Source organism: Crotalus tigris, unplaced genomic scaffold (assembly GCF_016545835.1).
Source record: "Crotalus tigris isolate CLP2741 ecotype Arizona unplaced genomic scaffold, ASM1654583v1 scf7180000024370.6872682, whole genome shotgun sequence".
NCBI classification, from domain to species: domain Eukaryota; kingdom Metazoa; phylum Chordata; class Lepidosauria; order Squamata; family Viperidae; genus Crotalus; species Crotalus tigris.
This window is the reverse complement of record NW_024100540.1, coordinates 4,224,606-4,244,355: the sequence shown is the minus strand read 5'-3', so window position 1 is coordinate 4,244,355 and position 19,750 is coordinate 4,224,606. Positions and strand designations below refer to the sequence as shown.

The 19,750-nt window shown below is 38.9% G+C and overlaps 1 protein-coding gene across 4 annotated transcripts in view; it reads left to right on the top strand.

Moving 5' to 3' along the window:
- The window catches only part of MXRA7 (matrix remodeling associated 7), a 62,038-nt gene extending 43,339 nt beyond the window's left edge, over window positions 1-18,699 (top strand). For 2 of the 4 annotated variants that reach the window (XM_039328111.1, XM_039328109.1), the window contains exon 4: window positions 18,564-18,699. In XM_039328111.1, the coding sequence (XP_039184045.1) occupies window positions 18,564-18,678 (115 nt within the window). In that variant the 3' untranslated portion in view covers window positions 18,679-18,699. Of the gene's footprint in view, window positions 1-4,395; window positions 4,478-11,771; window positions 13,420-18,563 lie in introns of those variants that run through there. The other 2 variants (XM_039328113.1, XM_039328112.1) reach the window with 2 other exon arrangements.
- The last annotated feature ends 1,051 nt before the right edge of the window (window positions 18,700-19,750 follow it).

The following is a 19,750-nucleotide window of genomic DNA, read 5'->3' as shown; positions in this document are numbered from 1 at the left end:
TTGAACCAGTACAGTCTTCTTATAATCAAAGATAAATTCTTGAGTGATGTCTCAGTTATGAAGAATCTTGCCCACTCCCTTGTAAATGGATTTGTTGGCTGCTTCTCATTTCACAGATTTAGCAAGATTTACAGTGGATAATCAGGTGCCAAAATCACTAAGTGAGCTCAGTTTAAACAAAACTTGCCATAAATCTTGTAGTTCCATGCCTTGGTCCTTATTATGATTACCAAGCACATTAAAGTGATGAAAGTACAAATCTTCATGTCCCCCATAAAAAAAAATGAAAATTTCTTCCAATCTTAACATTTTACAAAAATTGTTTTTACTCACCATAAATGCCAAAAAGTATCTGGGTCAAATATTTCAGTTTACCATTAAGAAAACTGTAATGGTTTCCTGACTTGCAGACATTTAGCTATTCAGAAATACCGTAATTTCCGGCGTATAGGATGACTCGGCGTATACGACGACCCCCGACTTCGGAGCTGATTTGCATGCTTAGAAAGTCATCTTATACGTCGGAAAATACGGTAAATTCAATAAATTATTTGTTATCTCAGAAATTGTTTAGGAATAGTATGGTACAATTGCAGCACAGGTGCAGTTAGGAATAAGTATATACTGATAGTATGTGCTTAGAACATTGTTTTTCTGGTTTAAAAATAGTTTAATACTGTATTCCCTTTTGTAAAGGTCTTGCAATTCTGGCTTATATTGTTACTTAGTTTTTTGCTAAAATTTGCTTACAGATTTTGCTCCATTATGTTTACTATGAGCTAAAAAATGTGTTTCTAAATAGAGATCCATTAATGATCTGACTAGATGAGGTTCATGTTCTTGCAAATTTAATCAACCCCATAAAGCCCAATCTTTATTTTAAAAATACATTCTTCACAACAATTCCATTGTTGCATTATTTAGCCCTTCAGTAATAAAATTTCTAAACTATTAGGATATACAAAAGTAAAAACTATTGTTCTTTCATCTGTCGGAGTTCAGCTGAAAATTCTACTAAATCTATAAAAATTGTATGTTTTGGAATAGAATATTCTGATAAGGGGAAAAAAGCTGAAATAACATATAAACTCATAATAGGTAATCAAATCTAATGTGACCATCGCAAATAAAAGTTCTGTGGAACATTTAAGGAAATAAGTTTTTATCAAACTATTCGGTTTAGATTTAGATGAGCCACTAAATTCAGTATCATTTGGTTGCTTTCAGTACAAATAATTTGGTTCCTTTGTGGATCCTTTCTTTTGATCAGAAAGCTGCACATTTCTTGAGTAACATGATGTGGATGGGGAAAGGGGCATGGTAAAAAAATGGGGTGCATGAAACACAAAACTGAATTTGGTTTACTTGAAAGTTAATTGAAATTAAATACAATTAATTAAACAAAGCCATAGTGTGATTATTACTGTGTATTTAATTTTATATACTAAATTAAAAATTACTGTATTTGTCAAAACTAGGGAGGAATTGGAATCTTACTATCATTTGGGGGTGGATTACTTGTAAATCTGGGGCATGAGTTGTGCATACTTCTACTAGGAAGGATCAAATTCAATGGATGAGTTTTTATTTCTGCTGAATAGCTGTGTAGAATTTCAGGCAAGGCAGCTTTTGTCAACCCTTCAGGGCTGCAGCATGAGAAGCTGCCTATACCAGTGTTCCTCCTGTTTAACTAGGAACGTCAAATCGTCAGTGCATATGTGCCTCCTATTACCCAGTTCTTGATCTAAGATGTACATGAACAAAAAACATTAATTCTTAACCCCAAAAATATAAACTCGTGGTTAGTCATTTATACTGTGGATATTTTTTTGGCAGGGCTAAGCAATTATGTGACCATGTAGAGAAGACAAGGGAATATGTGAGTGACTTTAGCAGGTTTTAAATGTGTATATTGTATAGGAGGCATGGTGCCCTAGCAGTTAAGATGTTGGGCTTGTTGACCAGAAAGTTGGCAATTTGAGACCCAAGTACCACATGAGGGAGTGAGCTCCCATTTTAGCCCCAGCTCCTACCAACCTAGCAGTTCAAAAGCATGAAAATGCAAGTAGATATATAGATACTACTTTGATGGAAAGGTAGCAGCATTCCATGCACTTTGGCGTATAGCCATGTTGGCCACATGATCACAGAAGCCTCTTCGGAAAGTGCTGGCTCCTTTGGCTAGGAAACAGAGATGGGCACTTCTCCCCTAGAGTTGAACATGACCGGGCAGGGGAAAACTTTTTCTTTAAAAGTGTATGTATTCAGTTTAAATATACAGATAATCCTTTTATCAGTCCTAATTTGGAGAAGGGTGTACTACTGAGACAAATGATATACCAACCATATATATCAGGTGGAAGAAAAACAGTCTTTCCTAAAGTATGGGTATAGTGCATTTATCTGTTGAATTGTAGGTCAGGAAGAGACCTGGAGCCACCTTGTCAGCTTCACTGAATGTCTTACAAATGGTCTCTTTGATCAAAGAGATACTAATTCCCTGTTCTGTTGAAATGCCTTCAGACATTGTTAGTGCAATGCTTCTTTAGGAGAGAGTTTTACAATAATTTAACAATACAGCAAAGATACAAATGCACAAACTTTAATTATTTGCGGAGGTTCATCTCTGAACAATCAATGTTCATTTTGGTATACATTTTATTTAAGGCTATTGTATATCACCATCAAAACTGTGAGCCATCTCGGACTACAGTGTTATTTACCTCCCATTCTTCCATTGCACTCATAACATTCAGGGCACATGGCATATTTGCATTCATGTATGAATCCCAAATGAGTTGCATTCCTTTAATTATACTTTTGTAAAAACTGGGATTATAGGCTGCGCCGTCCAACAAATCAAGATTCCTGGAGCATTCCTCCATTATCAAATATTCAACGGTTCTCAGAGTCTAATATGCTGGACTCCTATCATTACTACTGATACCAATACAGTATCATTTCCAAAATTATTAGCTAGTTTTTAATTGAGGCATCGCTGGCAGGCAAAAGAGAGTCTAGCTAATTATACCATTGCTGTCTTCATTTTTGCTTTGTGAATGGTATGGTTCATATTTATTTTCTCAATTTCCTCTGCCTATTGACGAATCTAGTTTGACTAGTTATGACTAGATAGTGTCTTCCTGGGTATTAGATTATTTATTTGATTCTATTGGGCACTATGAGAAAAGTGGCATCAATGGGCCTTTAGAGGCTATAGCTATAAAACTTAGGTAATGCTGTGGCTCTATAGCAGTCAGTCATGCCCAGCATGCTCCAGTATGCCAATACTTACCAGTTGTGTACCACAGGCAGCTGATCAAATATGACTATTATTTGAATTACATACTTCATTATACAACAAACCAGTAAATGCACTTTGAGCCCTCTGGAACTAAATGCAAAGCTACAATTCTGCATCAGTTCCAGACACTATGTGCTATGCGGGCCTGCTTTGACAATTGTGCAGATCAACCTTCTCTGATGTGGTGCCCTCCAAATGTATTCCATCTGCCATCTTGGTTGGGAACGTTAAGGGTTTGTATCCCACACATCTGAAGAATTACATACTGGAGAAATCAAGTGTAAATGTTAATTTATCAGGCACATTCTCAGGAATCCTATGTCACTCAGAATAGATTGCATTTGGAGCGGCTTTGTAGAATAAAATAAATGCAGAGGAACAATTGCAACAATAAGCAGGATTCCCTGACCTTTGTTACACAAGTATTTAAAGATAACCCAAACTCATCTTTTACTTGACACAAACCTGAGTTACTCCCTAGGACAGCACTTTCCTAAGGAAAGAAAGGGTTTGTAACAACCTTTTCCACCTACACCCTGATTGCAGCTACACGATTGACCAGGGTTTCCTGTGTCCTTTATCCACTTTCCAGATTCACCTGCCCTACTTAATGCTTGCTGCCTTGGCCTGTGCAGAGCTGTTTGCAAATTCCTCCCCCCCCCCAAACCTCTTGTGCTAATGGGCATCTGGCAGACTGTTGCATTTCTTCTAACGGTTTCTCTGTTTCTTGTCATTGTGACCTTGTCTGTCTGTCTTGTGTTTGTTTCTGCCAGCTTTTTTGTTTTGTTTTCTTTTTTCTTTTTCCCTCCCTCGGAGAGCTGGTGGTGGCACCAGCAGTTTTCCATTTCAGGCTTTTCCAAATCCTCCTCCTTTGTTGTGGTTTCTTTGGGCAAGGCTGCCCTCAGGTAAGGAGCTACACTGAATCAGCTGAGGAAAGCCATGCCATCCGCCCTTCGAGCCTTTGGTTCTTCATGCCATGTGCCTACGTGTGCACCCTAACCCTCCCTTTCTTTCTTTTTTCCTGTTGGGCATTGCCTGGCATTGCTGCCATTTTGATGTGACCCAGGTTTGCTGCGTTTATTATATTGCAGGATTGAGCTGACCTCTGACCTCACCTCCCTCTAGCAAGTACCTTAGGTCCTCGGCCACAAACATTTCTTGCAAATCTTTTTGGTAAGGAGATGATATTTCTTAGAAGTAGTGGCTCCACCTATAACCTCTGCTAATGTGACTGGAAACTAAAGTTGACCATGTTTCCCCTCCCCCTGCACTTCCTCCCCTTCTCCCTATTCATAACTAATAAATTAAGTCTCCCTCTCCTCTGTGCCCCATTTCATTTATCAGGAGCACCACAGTTCAGCGGGAAAAAAGAGGTGCACTTTTGCCTAGTGGAACATATGCTGCTGGCCTTTCCCATCTATTACCTCACTCACAGTCTTTAGCTAAGGGGAGGAACATGTCCCTCCAATTTGAAACCTGAACTTTGGGCAACTTGACTAATTCAGTGAGTCCTGGGTGGCAGTTCTCTACTTTTGGGCCTGGAGGAACTGTCTGTCCAAATCAGTCGCAGGTCACGGTTTCTATGGAGGAGACTAAGGCTGAGAGAGTGGCTTGCTTGATATTAGTAGAAAAGTTTTGTTTTTCAGTGTAAAGGTCCTGCTCTTAGCTACTGTGAGGTATCGGTGGCATAATCGATCCAAGTACATGCTTCAATCTCTTTTGTTTAAATTAGCATCTGTTGAGCACCATGGATGGTCCTGTAGATTTTTGATATTTTGCCTTACAAAGTACAGTGTCTCCCATGTTCCCTCTGGTATTTATAAGCCTATTTATAAAGGTTTTGCAGACACCAGAGAATAATACTCCTTAGTTTGTTATATAGGCATCAGAATAAATTGTCCTGCTTCCTCAACATGCTGCCCCTACCCACTTACAGAGAAAGCTCTTTGCTTGAGTTGCAGGTCTTCCAGAAAAAGTGAGGATATTGCTCTTTCTTTTTTGCTGCTCTCCAAGCTTGCTTGTACTCCTTGAGGAATCAGGCAACATGAAGAGGGAGAAAAACAACAGGGAGGGAGAGCAGTCAGTCAAAGAGGCTCCAAGGGTTATTCATAGCTCTCTACTGAGGCACCAGCTTCAGCCTATTCAGTCAAGTCTATAACTGATATTTAGATTGTAGGTACGAGCTGCAGGTTTTCATTAAATGGCAGGCATTTAATGCACTCCAAACAGGTTAAATTCAAATTGAGTCAGTTCCAGGCCTACAAATGTACATCCAATTAATTCCAATTGGGCCTGTATTATGTATTTATTTATAAAACAATTTTAATGCACGCTTTGAAGCTTGAACAATGGTTTCCTGCATATTTGCCATTCTAATCTTTTAGTTAACTGTGTTGTATTTTTCATTTTTCCTCGAAAGACAACACTAGGGAAGGCCTCTTAGTGGCATGCTCTCATAAGATGAAGATGTTTTCTTACTTGAAATTGCCAACAAAATCCCTTTTGCTAAATTGCATTATTTGGGCATGTCACCTTCAGTTTTTAGTAACTAGTCTTTTCCGGAGGAATCTTGAGATGTAATTTTGGAGTGGTTTGTTGTGTCTTTCATAACATTTATCAAACGTATATTTCCTAGCATATTTGGCAAATTGTTGATTAAATTGGTATTAAATTGGTATTATGAGCCATGGTAGTGCGGTGGCTAGAATGCAGTATTGCAGGCTAATTCAGCTCATCACCAGAAGTTCGATCCTGACTGGCTCAAGGCTGACTCAGCCTTCCATCTTTCCGAGGTCAGTAAAATGAGAACCCAGATTGTTAGGGGCAATAGGCTGACTCTGTAAACTGCTTAGAGAGGGATGCCAAGCTCTGTGAAATAGTATAGAAGTCTAACTGCTATTGCTATTAATACAAGGTGTTTAGTATTATTTAAGCAACAGGGGAGACAAATCTTCCCAACTGCTGTTCCTTACTGAAGTTGAGAACATAATAACAGATTTGTACATATTTATTCTATGGGATGGGGAACCTGTGGTCCTTTTAAGTGTTTTTGTTTTTTAACCATTTTCATTAGACCTACCCAGGGCAAATGGGAGAAGGGAACATATTGGGAGTTATAATTCAGCAACATTTATAGAACTGAAGGTTCCCTACTTTGTAAATGCTCTGCCTGTTGCTAAAGTAACAATAATACAACAGATTTAGAAAGGGGAAACCTGTTTTTATAAACCGAATGTGTACTTCTAGTCATTTGCTGCAAAACTTCTTTTATCACATTCCTTTCAGTGTCCCAGTTACAGAACATCCAGCGCAAAAACACCCTCCAAGTTTGTGGAAAATTAGAAATTAATAGAAAAGAAAGTGAACAATGGTTGCTAATTATTATGTTTGCATATTACCTCCAGGATAGAGATTTATACATCTGAAGACTAGATGCTGGGAATTAACAGTGGGAGAGGCTAATACCCTCAAATCCTGCTTAGGTACTTCTTAGAAATATAATTACATTTGTAGATCTCTTCCCCTTCTATATTGCATGGAGGAACTTTCCTTGTCATCATGCTTTCCTACTTCCATTCCACCAGAGATGGGGAGTATGGAATGAAGATCGCTATAGCAGTATCACATGTTCTGTTAGCTATTTGGGGGAGAGAAGATGTACAAATATTTGCTTACCAATAGGCATTCATTTATCAGATGAGGAGAGGAGTGAGATATAAAGTAAGACAGAGATGCTCTTCCAATTGTCCTTGCCTTTCATCTAAACTTCAGCGATGAGAAAAGCTTGCAGCAAATTGGATACCACAATCTGAAACTCAAATCACCTAAATGAAAGAACAACATCTGTCATTAAAAGCTATTGGTCCATAATCCCTTGCTGAAATCCAAGAAGGTACAGCAAGAGGGGGCAGAGTTTTCCATTTGAGGTCTGCTTCTTCTTTTCTTTAAAAAAGAAAAAGATTGTCTTCTTATTACAACAAATCGGTATGTAAACTATACTTAAATTTGGACTGGAAATTCATAACAGCTCCTGTATATAAGGTAAAGGAGCAGAAGAATAATCAAGGCATCCAAAATTTTTTCCAGTTTCCCTTTTCCCAAACACCAGCCTTCATAAGGGTGGGGATCTCTTGGAACAGTTACCCCTTGGCATCTGCTAACCCTGCTCTTCAGTGCATGCTCTTCTGCTAACTTCTCCATAATTTTTGCTTGCTGAAACCCTGTGTGTTTATGTGTTGCCTTGAGATGATAAATACCTTCACCTCTTCATGTCCTTTGCCTCCTCTACACTTGCCTTCTCCTCCCCCTCCTCCTCCTCCTCCTCCCCCCCCCTTCCTCCTCCTCTCACTCCTTTGCTTTCCTATCCAGCATGGTGCTTCTTTGGGATAAGAGAGGCTGGTAAGTTTCTGCTCCTTTTTTTCATTTCATCTTCTGCAGCACGATAGAAGGTTGGGCAAGAAGGATGGACAAACACTTTGGGGGAGTTGGTGTACTCAATAAAACTGCCAAGTGTTTCTTTCCCCAGCCTGGGGGTTTCTGGATGTCTTGGACTACAGTTACTGTTTATTAGCAGTCAAACCACATTGGGGGCAACAGGTATTGTTGTCAAATTTCAGTTATTGCCCTTGTCCTCTTCAGGGTATGAGGGTAGGAAATGTTACTCTTCAAATTAAGTTTAAATGCTGTTCAGTCTGTTAAACCAGGGGTCCCCCCGTGGACCAGTACCAGGCCGTGGCATGCCAGCAACCAGTCTGCACAAACAAGCAAAGCCCCATCTACAAGATGCAGGCAGCACACAAAACCATGCACCCTCTGGTCTGCAGAAAAACTCTCCACGGAACCGGTTCCTGGTGCCCAAAAGGTTGGGGACCTCCGTGTTAACCCATGAAAGATTTCCAGACCAGACCACTTTTCATAAGTCAGCTTTTTCACTTGGGTGCCTTCCAGCCATAGTGAAATCCCATGCATTGCCCAATAGGTTCACTAAGGCTTCAGCAAGCTATTTCATCTGGACTGTGATTTTGAGTTACTTTAGCAATGACCTGATCCAACCAGTAGAAAGACCCGGATATTGCTGCAGATATCCTAATGCACATTTGGTAAATTTTATTTACTAAAGAAGTAGGATAGAAAAAGCAGATCAGTTATAATCTCCCAAATATCAGCAATCTGGTTCACCCAATATTTTCTGGCTGCAAGACGTATTTCTTCTAGGAGTTATCTGGTTTTGGGGCACCAGAACACCTTGTGAAAAATTCAGCAACAATGTATGGAAAGAACTGGCAAATCAAAAAGATGCTTTGGACTACAAAGTAGCTGACTGCTCTATGCTTTTACAATTGCTATTATTTTTCAAAAGCAGTAGTAAGTTTTCTTAACTGTACAGTCCGATTTTATATTTTGACATATAAAAATTTGTTGGGTTTTTTTTATGCCTGTACCTGATTCTAGCCTTTGGGGTTGTCTAGATCAGGAAACGGATTCAACAAGAAAATTAGAAGTCAACTTTATAGAATTAAGCTATATTAACAGAACCTTGCAAATCTGGTTGTGTTTTTCCTCTCTTCCCACTTAGTGAGTCCAGAAAGAGCCAGCCTGAATCTATCTCTTCCAAATGTTACCTTTCCCCCCATACTTTAAGGATTGCTTCTGTCTTTTTTTCTGGGTGTGAGAGATGGCTGCTGAACATTCCCCTCAAAACCATCTCCATAAGACTCTACAGGAATTTAATGGGGGGGGGAGGTGGATGACAAGGAAAGCTACTTTGAGCCCTTGATTGCTTTCCATTTTTGCTCAGCTTCTAGTTCTCATTAGCCTGCAGTTTTCACAGTATATTCTTCTATACTTCATAGAATAGAATTCTTTATTGCCCAAGTGTGATTGGACACACAAGGAATTTGTCTCCTTATTCGTATTTCTGACCCTGTCATAGTCAGCCATTTTCTGCCTGCAGCTAGATGTTGTGGGTGCAGTTCTTTGATAGCAAGCGATAAAAGGCGAGTCAAAATCAGGAAACTATCAGGACATTTGAAAATTAGCATCTGCCATGGGACTGTATGAATGAAAGTTTTACCATCCTGCTTCATTCATGGAATTTTGAAAGAAGTTGGATGAATTTGTTTTCCAGATGTAACCTTCGAAGCTCTCAGTTTGAAAGTCAGCTCTCAGCTTTGACCTGTATTTTCCAAGTATGTCCTCATAAAAGAGATGATAAGAATTAGATAACATTCCATCATATTAAACAGTTCTATAACAAAGAATTACTCCAGGCAATTTTAGAGTTTCTCAGGTAAAACATAAAGGCATCGGTTTAAATAATAATTGTTAGTATGTTAGCAAAAATAAACATTTTGGAGTGATGGTAGATAGGGTGTAAACTACAAGCCATGCATGATCCCCTAACTATAGTTTTTGCAGCCCTGAAGGTTTTCAGATCACTGAGGTAATTCAGCAACAAATTAACAGCAAACCTAGGGGGGGAAATTGGTAAATTAAATCTGAAATAAACTTTACATGTCCAAGGAAAATATTCCTCCTCTCTCAGCCCAAAATCAATCAGAGAATTCTGCTGCTTTTATTATGGTATTGTGGTTGCAATAATAGTAAACAATAATGACCCGAAGCTTCCAAAAATTTCTGTAGATTTGGGCTAAAGTATTAGGATGTCCACCTGGCATACCAATGATTTGCTGTAGTGTTGTTGAATTAACATATGAAAGCAAGTGAGTTCCTTCTCCCTGCATTGTCAACTAATGTTATAGTATGTGCTCGGGAAGAAATATTTCAGCTGAAATAGATGGAGTTAGAAAAGCTTTAACAGAGCTATTAATGTTGTGACGACAACATTAATGACAGCTTAAAAATAATAATTTCCAAATGTTACTCAATCTGTTTGCCCCAAAGTTACTTTACAAAATGGGCCATTTAGAATATAACTGTAAACGAGCACACTATATATCACTTAAAACTAAAGCATAAGCACAGGCATATCAGAACAGTACAGTATAGAATAGCTTGTTGGCCACTTTTTTTTACAGAACTAATCTCTGATTACTTACAGCTGGAACTCTGGGATGGCTCGTTTTTTTTTAATATCCATCTGTTAAAATAAAACTTAGCAACTAGCTATATATTGAAATATCGCAACGGTGCTTTTTCCAAAAGGCAACTAGACTTTCTTGGTTTTTTTTCTTTGAAAATGTTTTGCTTCTTACCCAAGAAGCTTCTTCAATTCTAACTGTTGAAATAGCTGTTCTTGGGCAGAAAAAGGAAAAGACCAAAGAGATTAGAAGTGGCTTGTCATCAACGTGGACCAATCTTTCCCCTGGGTCTGTGGCCTGTTTTTCCTTTCATTTTAGATCTTATACTTTCATGTCCACATATTTCCTACCTCAAAATGTTAAGGAATTAACAGCAACTATAGACAGAGAAAATTTGTGGGGAGGTGGGGTGTGTGTGCAGAAGAGAGATTTGAAGGCTTCATCTGCTCCTCGAGCTTCAGATTGTCCATTTTAGGTTTTAATCTCATCAACTGCCAGCTGCGTAACTATAGATGGTCATTAATTCATAAATATTGCTTCAGCTGTCCTCAACGTAAAAGAGAAAAAAGGTTGTGCAGCAGTAAGACTTTTTGCAACTTAAAAAGTAGAGCATTTACATTTTATACATTACCTGATATTTAAGAACTGGATGTCATGTACAATCAATAGCCATTTCAGTAGTAGTCTATGATAAATGGTTTACAAGTATCCACATCATCACCAAATGATCCTCACCAAGCATATGTTTTCTTAATATTTATGAACCTAATATTTGACTTACAAAAACACACAATTGAAAATGAAAGTAGCATTCCTAGACTGGATACATTTTTAGAAAGTGTTTGCTACCAGTACAAAAAGGAATTTGTTGATAGCTATGCAGTATGACAGTCCCATTCATTGCAAGTTCCAATTCTGGGCTCGGCGAAACTGGTTTCTGACAAATAGAACAGCTCATATTTTAATCCCCACATCTGAACCCATAGGGCTGGTTCATGAGTCTGAGCAACAAATCATGGGATTGTTAAAGAAGGTAGTACTTACCTTCAGACACAGTTCTGTATTTATCCTTTCCCCAAATGGCCACAAGATGTCCACGAGATCCTTGTCAGTTTTCACTTGATAGGGCTAGAAAGAAATGTGAAATGTTCCTGATGGAAAATGAGAGGTGATGTAGATACCGTAACTCATGTTCTTGGGCATATAGGCTATCCTGCTGCAAATGATGAAGTATCCTCTTAAAAAACTTGAGACATCCTTATGTTATTTGTGTATGCCCAAAAGGTCTAGAAACTTTCCTTAAAACTCCTTCCCTGCACTGAGTTTATTCTCTTATTAAAAAATAAAAGCATTAGTAATATATAACTAACCCAAGGTGACACAATTAAAATGTATTCTCTTTATTTTCTTCTTGTTTCTCTTTGCAGAACTGAAGACTATATGAAGTTATCCTTAGACTCTTCCTAAGACTTATCTTTTGGCATTTTATGAGGAAAAATAAAAGGGCCAAACCCCAAACACAACCGAAAAGTATCCCTCAAAATATAAGACTTTCTGTTTGGCTGAAGCCGAGTTCCTCAGATTCATTCCTTGTAATATCAAGATTGGAACAAGTTGGGGTGTCTGGTCTGGAGAATTATATGGCTAGAGAAAATAACAGACTACATTGTGAGGGTTCTGTTCTTGGATGTAAAGTAACACCTCTGGGGGAATAAAACAAGCAGATTTTGTTGTGTTCGGTACTCCATATCTGCAGCCTCCCCCAAACAAAAGAAAAAGAAAAAAAGATTAACTAGATAACCTGGACAACAGTGATCAGTTATTGTACAATGGACCTGTTTTCTGTCTGGATGGTAGAACAAGCTAGAGTTGACCCCTTTTCACCTCTCTGTCCTGGACCAAAAAACCTTCTAGATAAATTTGAAGACAGAGCTGTAATATATTAACTCTTCTGAAGGTTCCTTCCACCCACAGATGGAAGGCTGGTTGCATGATACAGACTCTGGCCTCTTGGAAATGAAACAGTATTTCATCTTGGACAGAAGGAAGTCCTGAGAAACAATAAAGATTTACCCTATAATCCTATATCATATACACATAAGTTTAGAAGTTTGTCCTACTGAATTTAGTGGGGTATACTCCTAAATAAGAGTATAGGAGTGCAGTCTTAGTATAATAATTTGTGACTAATTTTAATTACAATGATTAAAAGCACTTCATTTGCTAATTCTTTTGTTTACTTGACATTTCAAGCCTGTTCCCAAGAATGGAATCTGAAAATGTGAGCTATGGATTGTAAAATGCCCCTTTGGTTACCAATTTTACATTTCCTAAACAAGATTAAAGATACATCATTTTTTTGTGTTGTGTCACTATTCTGTCATGACATCAATTTTGATGTTTTACTGATAATCACTTCCTGTTTGATAGATTGGATTTTTTTTTAAATGTTGCTCTCCTATATTTTGAGGGAAAGCTTCATAATCCATTCCCAGTTACTTTCTGAAACAAAATCGTAATTATTTGGAAATACTTGAAATTATTTAGTCAATCATTCTTTGGGACACATAGGTTTAAGAACTGTTTTCCTCTAGACTAATTCCCTCTCCCCCCTCCCCAGGCTTATTTAAGGAACAGTAGGAAGCTTTGACATAATTATTTTTTAAATGGTAAGCTTCCATTTCTATATCTTTTTTCACTAATATAGTATAGTTTGCAACCCAATCTCATTCATATAAGGACACTCTGCTTTGAGATATTTGTTAGCAACCACTTCGCCTCCAATTCACATTGATAGACTCCGTGTTCAAAACACCATTAACTATGCAAAGAATGCCTTATATACAATATAATCTTTCAGTATGCAGCAATACATATATAAGGAAAAAGCCTACTGGCAATGAGCAAAGCTATCTCTTCAACAATGACAAATAATGCTGTCTGAGTTGGGGGGGGGGTTGTTTTTTGTTTTTTTTTCTAAATATGAAGGTAGATCTTGTATAAAGGATTATATAATTTCTAGCAGTTTCAAAATGTATATTGCCATTTTTCAGTTCAATAAACATTTAAATAGTTTTCATGACTGATCATTGTGTTTGTAAATATGCATAGTAGGCCCACAGCCCTTGCTTCCAATAAATTCAGATTTGAATTTGAACTAGAAAAGATATGATTTATTGGCCTTAGAAAACAAAACCATACTTTAAATTCTTACAAGAAAGAAAGTCATTCACAGTCCCCAGAATTGAATATTACTGAAAATGTATAAAGAGATCCCAATCAAGCATAGCATGCAAAGAAACCTATGACTATTTCTGAACTTAAAATATTCTGCAAAGAAAAGTAAGAAAACATTTCAAAAGCAAGAACAGAAAGACCCTTAGGTGGCTACAATAAACAGTTGGAAGTGGATATTTCTTCCAAAGGAGATATTACAAATACAGATTGGAAAGATGTCCAAATGTTTTACACCTGTAATATTCACCATTGTTTTGTTTTGAATCTATTAACAACTACACATAAATAGTAAGCATGCATTCAAATTTGCAGAGAAAATTTTGTACTATGTAAAGGTTCTGTTCACTTAGGGCTTCATTGAAACACAGTTTGATCAAGCTAAACTTTTGCATACAACTGTATAGATGTAATTACAAGAGTAATACCAGCTTAACTAAGGATGTTTGCATACAGGTAAACTTTGCTGGCCATTTTTCACAGCTGGTAATAATTTTTAGGCAAGCACGTTGAAAATCCAGGTCTTTTTAGAAGTGCAATAAAAAAGGAAGAGGGTTTCCAGTGATTTTTTTCCTCCCAATGTCAGTTTGTTTATTTATTTATGAGACTTATATACCGCTTTAAGTGCAAGCACTCTCTAAGCGGTGTACACCAGTAAGCAATGTATATATATATATTTACATTGCCCCCAACAATCTGGGTCCTCATTTTACCTACCCTGGAAGGATGGAAGGCTGAGTCAACCTTGAGCCGGTGAGATTTGAACCGCTGACCCGCTGAACACAGTCAGCTAAAGTGGCCTGCAGTACTGCACTCTAACTGCTGCGCCACCTCCGCTCTTTCAGTATCTAAATCTTCAGCCTAATATTACATATGAGTGGTGGGTAAACCACTGTGAATACTTTTTCTACCACAGCTTGCCTCTATGCATCTGCATAATTTGTACCACTGTAATTGCTAAAGAAGACATCAAGGGGAAAAATTGCCTACCTATGTGAGCAATTGGATTGACACTTTTACACTGTGTTAAAAACCAAATATGCCACATTATGACTTGGCATGATTTTGTTGGGTTTTTTTCTCTCCCTACCCCTTCTTGGTGGACTGACAGGTGTGATGCTATAGGCACATAGGCATTTAGAAAAAAAATCCTACGACGGGTAGGCAACTCAAAGAACCACTTGGACCCGTTTCCCACCAAAAACAAAACACTGGGAGCCCTTTTGATATCTAAAATGTAGATAACACTGCATATATATATATATATATATATATATATATATATATATATATATAGCATTATATATATGCATATATACATATGTGCATATATATATGCATATAGATATATATCTATATATATATATATATATATATATATATATATATATATATATATATATATATATATATATATATATATCTTATCTGTTGGGTGAGGCACCCGGTCTACCAACTATAAATCAGTCTGTTCTGCATTTAGCTCCAATCTAGGAGCATGTTTTTTACTCATAAAGGTAAAAAAGGATATATGCAGTATTATCTTCATTTTAGATATCAAAAGGGTCTCTCTCTGTCTCTCTCTCCCTCCCTCTCTCTCTCTTTCTTTCTGCACTTGGTCTGCCAGTCCTCTTCCCCCCCCCTCTCTCTTTCTCTCCTCCTCCCTCTCTCCAATCTTCTGCTCACCTGCCAAGCTGGCTTCAAGCTGTTCTCCAACAAGCTCAGGGGTAGGCAACCTCGGCTTTTTTATGACTCATGGACTTCAACTCCCAGAATTCCTGAGTCAGCATAGCTGGGCTAGTTAGCTCTCTCCTGACCTTCCTGCTTCCTGCAGAGACGCAGCAAAGGGAGGAGCCTTACCCCAAAAGCTTTTCAGCTCCTCAGAGAACACTATGAGTCTACTCTCTTTTACACACACAGAGAGAGAGAGAGACAGAGACAGAGACAAAGAGAGAAGCAGGGAAGTGCAAGTGCCTCTCTGTCTTTGTCTCTGCAAATGGCAGAGGAGGCTGGGAGCCACAGGGGAAGGCTCAAAGAGCTGCATGCGGCTCCGGAGCCGCAGGTTGCCGACCTGTGTCCTAGGAGCATCTGCAACTTGACTCCTACGCTTCTTGAGAGCAAGTATGTAAGAATCTGCATTGGTCAGCATGGAAGTAGGAAGAGGGGCATCAAAGGGAGCAATGGCCATCCAAAGAAAAACCCAAAGATCAGAGAGACTTCAGAAACTTTAAAAATGCCGTCTTACTTATAAGGAGTTCTGGCAGATGGTGGCAGAGATGGAATAAGTGACAGGTCTAGGCATACTACAAGCATTGTTGTTAGTTGCGAAGTCGTGTCCGCCCCATCGTGACCCCATGGACAGCGTTCCTCCAGGCCTTCCTGTCCTCTACCATCTGGAGTTCACTTAAGTTCATACAAGCATTAGTGAATGCAAAAAAGGGGCTCAGGAGGCCACAGCCTGTTCAAGAATTAAGGCAGCATTAGCAGCAAACCTGAATATTGTGCCACACTTATATAGTACTCAGCAGAAACAAGCAAACTTTGGAAAAATGAAGAAAGCCAAGAATCCCCCTGTGAAACTAAGATAAGCGAAATACTTTCTAAGCCCTGGGTAAAAAATGTTTCTTTTAATGTTAAGACAGTATAGGCGATGCTCAACTTACAACCATTCATTCAGCACTCATTTGAAGTGATGGAAGCACTGAAAAAGTGACTTGACTAATCAGTCCCCAAAGTTACTGTAAGGACCTACCTCAGCTAAGCCACCCAAGAAAGCAGAACTCTTGAAACAGGCATTGTCTCAAAAAGAACTTTTATTAGGGGCTAGTGATAGCAGAGAAAAGGCAAGATCTGAGGTAAAATCCATGCAAGCAGTTTATTAAAGCCACTATTCATTACTCTTCCACCTCCCCCAGTCCCAGTTTTCTTTTGAATTCCAGCCAATCTACAGGTGGCATAATGTTTTGGTAACTGTCTCTGATGGCTCGCTCTTCAAGGTCTCTCTTGCTTTCATTTCCTTCTGGCTCCAAGTGCCAACCATCTCTTGGATAAGGATGATGCATTCTTTCTCCTGGGGGAAGGGCATAGTGGCCAGACAGTACAAAGCATCCCCAAGACATCCCCCCTCCCAGTGGTGGGATTCAAATTTGTGAACAACCAATTATCTGTGTAGATTCCACTTCCAGAAGTCCATTTTGGGCCTGGACAACAAAAAATTAGCTACCGGTTCTGCTGAAGTGGTGTGAACCGGCTGAATCCCACCATTGCCCCCTCCCAACAGAATGGCAGGCCCCCAAAAATGGTTACAAAAGCAAGTATACTATAAGAAAGGAAGGAATACATTTATTTGGGGACCTGACAATTACGGTTGTTGCAGCACTTCACAATCAGATTATAGGACTTGGCAGCCTGCCTGCACTTACAACCTCAGGATTTGCTTCACCTCCCCCCTACCCATCTAGTTCTTTTTGTGGGCGGGGTTCAGGGGCAGCTGTGCAGCAGGGGTGATTTCTGGGACGCTGTGGCTTTGTACCATGCTGTTGGCACTTTCTGTGGTGCAGCAGACTGAAGGGTGGAGTTGGGCTTGGAATGCAGAGTGGCAAAGGCAACTGTGGCTGGATCTTGGGCACTTTCTGGGGCACAGTAGTTTTGCCCCATGCTGTTGACGCTTCCTGGAATTCTGTGGCTTTGCATCATGCTCTTGGCACTTCCCTTAGCATAATGGTTTTGCGTAGCATACTGGGCTGGGTCAGCTGAGGCTTCCAGGGGTGACTGTGGCTTTGCCCTGTGGCTCAGGAGCTTCTTGCAGACCCAGAGTCTCCTGAACCACACCCTATTCCATCCCCAGCCTCCCTATTCTTGCACAAATGTGTTCACAAACCCCATACGCTCTCTCCCCGACCTCCCTGAGCTCATGCATGGCTTGCCCGTGCTAGGCTTCTTCCACCCTCTTGCAGCACCCCCATCCTCTTTATGGACTCCCCCTGCTTCCCACTTAACAACCCATACATCTGGAGCAACCAGGACTGCTGGTATTGCTGTTGTAAAGTGATGCAGTCATGTGACATTATGCTTTACGACTCCATAGCTTAGTGATGGAAAATCTGATCCCAGTTATAGTGATAAGTTGAGAGCTACCTGTTAGAAGATGGATTGAGGCTCCAGTCTCTTAAGAGGGTAGGATAATCCCAGACTAAAATTTATCTAATGTCATATTTAAGCCCACATTCACTGAATGACAGTACTGTCCAAGTATCCTCATTTGCCTCTAATTGTGTCCACATTTCAACTGATTAGTTGGTGGAACTCCTTATTAATAGTATCAGAAAATAGTGACAACGTGGTAGTACAATACTAGTACATTTGTAAAGCCTACTGGATATCTTAGATCAGGGGTGTCAAACTCTGCCGCATCACGTAATGTGTCGCGACGTATCTCAACCTTTTCCCCCTTTGCCAGAGCTGGGGTGGGCGCGGCTTCTGCGTGACGCATCCAGCTCACGGGCCAGCAGTTTGACACCCTTGTCTTAGATGTTGCTTGTTCTTGAAAATGATCCTTACGATATGCTATTTTTCACTGGAAGAGATTGTTCACCCATTTAAATTATTTAATTTGTAGATGAATTGTCTTAGTGTCTTGTGTAATTTTTTCACAACCTAAAATATACATTGGAATTCATGATATCCAGGAATCCATGCAAGAGGTAGCTTGCTAGAAGTGAAAACATGTTTCTAAAAGTATGTGGGGCCACCCCACATAAATAAACATCTTGAGGGGAGATTCAGAACCAAGATTCCCAGCATTTCAGATCAAATGTGTGCAGTCTTGTATGCATAGGGTGAAAAAAAAATTATTCACATACCATCATGCATTTTTTTAAAATTTCAGACAGGAAATATCCCATACTGCAAGCTATCTTGTCAAACTCCACTATCTTTCTCAGAATAAAAGTGTCTCCATTTTTTTTCCTTTCTGTTCTTGGCAGGGTTCAGAGAGAGCAGCTGGCTGCCATCTTCACCCTTCTAAAGGAAAAGTCAGAGACTTTTGGAGAGATGTCTGAATCTGATATCAAAGAACAACTTAAGCTTTATGACATGTAGACTGTAAGTTTTTTTTCCTTTCAGTATACTAAAGGTGTAAAAGCTGTAGTTTTCAACATGATTAGAATATATTGTATATGAAAATGCAATATTTTTTATTGTATTTTATCTTATAAAAATGATTTTTAGAAAGAATAAAAGTCACTTAGTTGTGTCAAATCAATATTTAAGGAGCTAAAATATACCAAATGCTGTTGTAATTTCTTACAATGACCTTACACTGTTATTGAATGCAAATATCCTATTGCTGGCAGATATATTACAGGCAGTGAATGATATTTGACAAGCTGTCTTTGAACTTATCTGTAACATGATGGAGACATTTTCAAAAAGAATTGTCTTGATAAAATATAAGTAACCAATGAGTCTGATAAATGGAACTAATATATTAGAAACACTACTATAAATCTAAAAACAAGTAAACGTCTGTCATTTTACTCAACTTTGTTTTCAAAGAAATTTGTAAATACTTAAGATAAAAAGTGTCAAACTGTAGAACATAGTTTGCTATACATTTTTGATGAAATATTTTGATAAGGATTATGGATGACAAATGTGTGAATTGTTAGATTTCTGATTACTGCATCCACAGTGTTTAAAGCAACATTACAGAAGTGGCATTGCCTTAATGTGGGATGTGTTTTTTTCAGCTTCTCAGCCTAACAAAAAACCCTTTTACTGATTCTATTACTGACTTGAGTTAAAGTAGGCTGTAGCTCAGAAAAGCTCAGGTCCTTTAATGAAATCTGTTATTCTGAAAAGATGCTACCAGGCTCCTTAAAGTAAAGCAATTAAAGTAAAACCCAGGGCCAAATCTACTTAAGAGCCAGTTTGGTGTAATGCATCCTAAGTTCTAATCCCACTTTAGATGTAAAATCAGCAGGGGGGGGAGGGTAAATCTTGTTCTAGTCCCTGTTTCTCAGGCCCAACAAGGAGCAACACTTCTGAAAAATTTGCCAGGAAAACTGTAGAGGCAGTCCAGGAAGTCAGCAGGAGTCAACCCTGTTGGAAGGCACTCCCCAGCCCACGAATTTACTTAACATCCAAGGTCAGCAACGTTGATTTGGTGCTG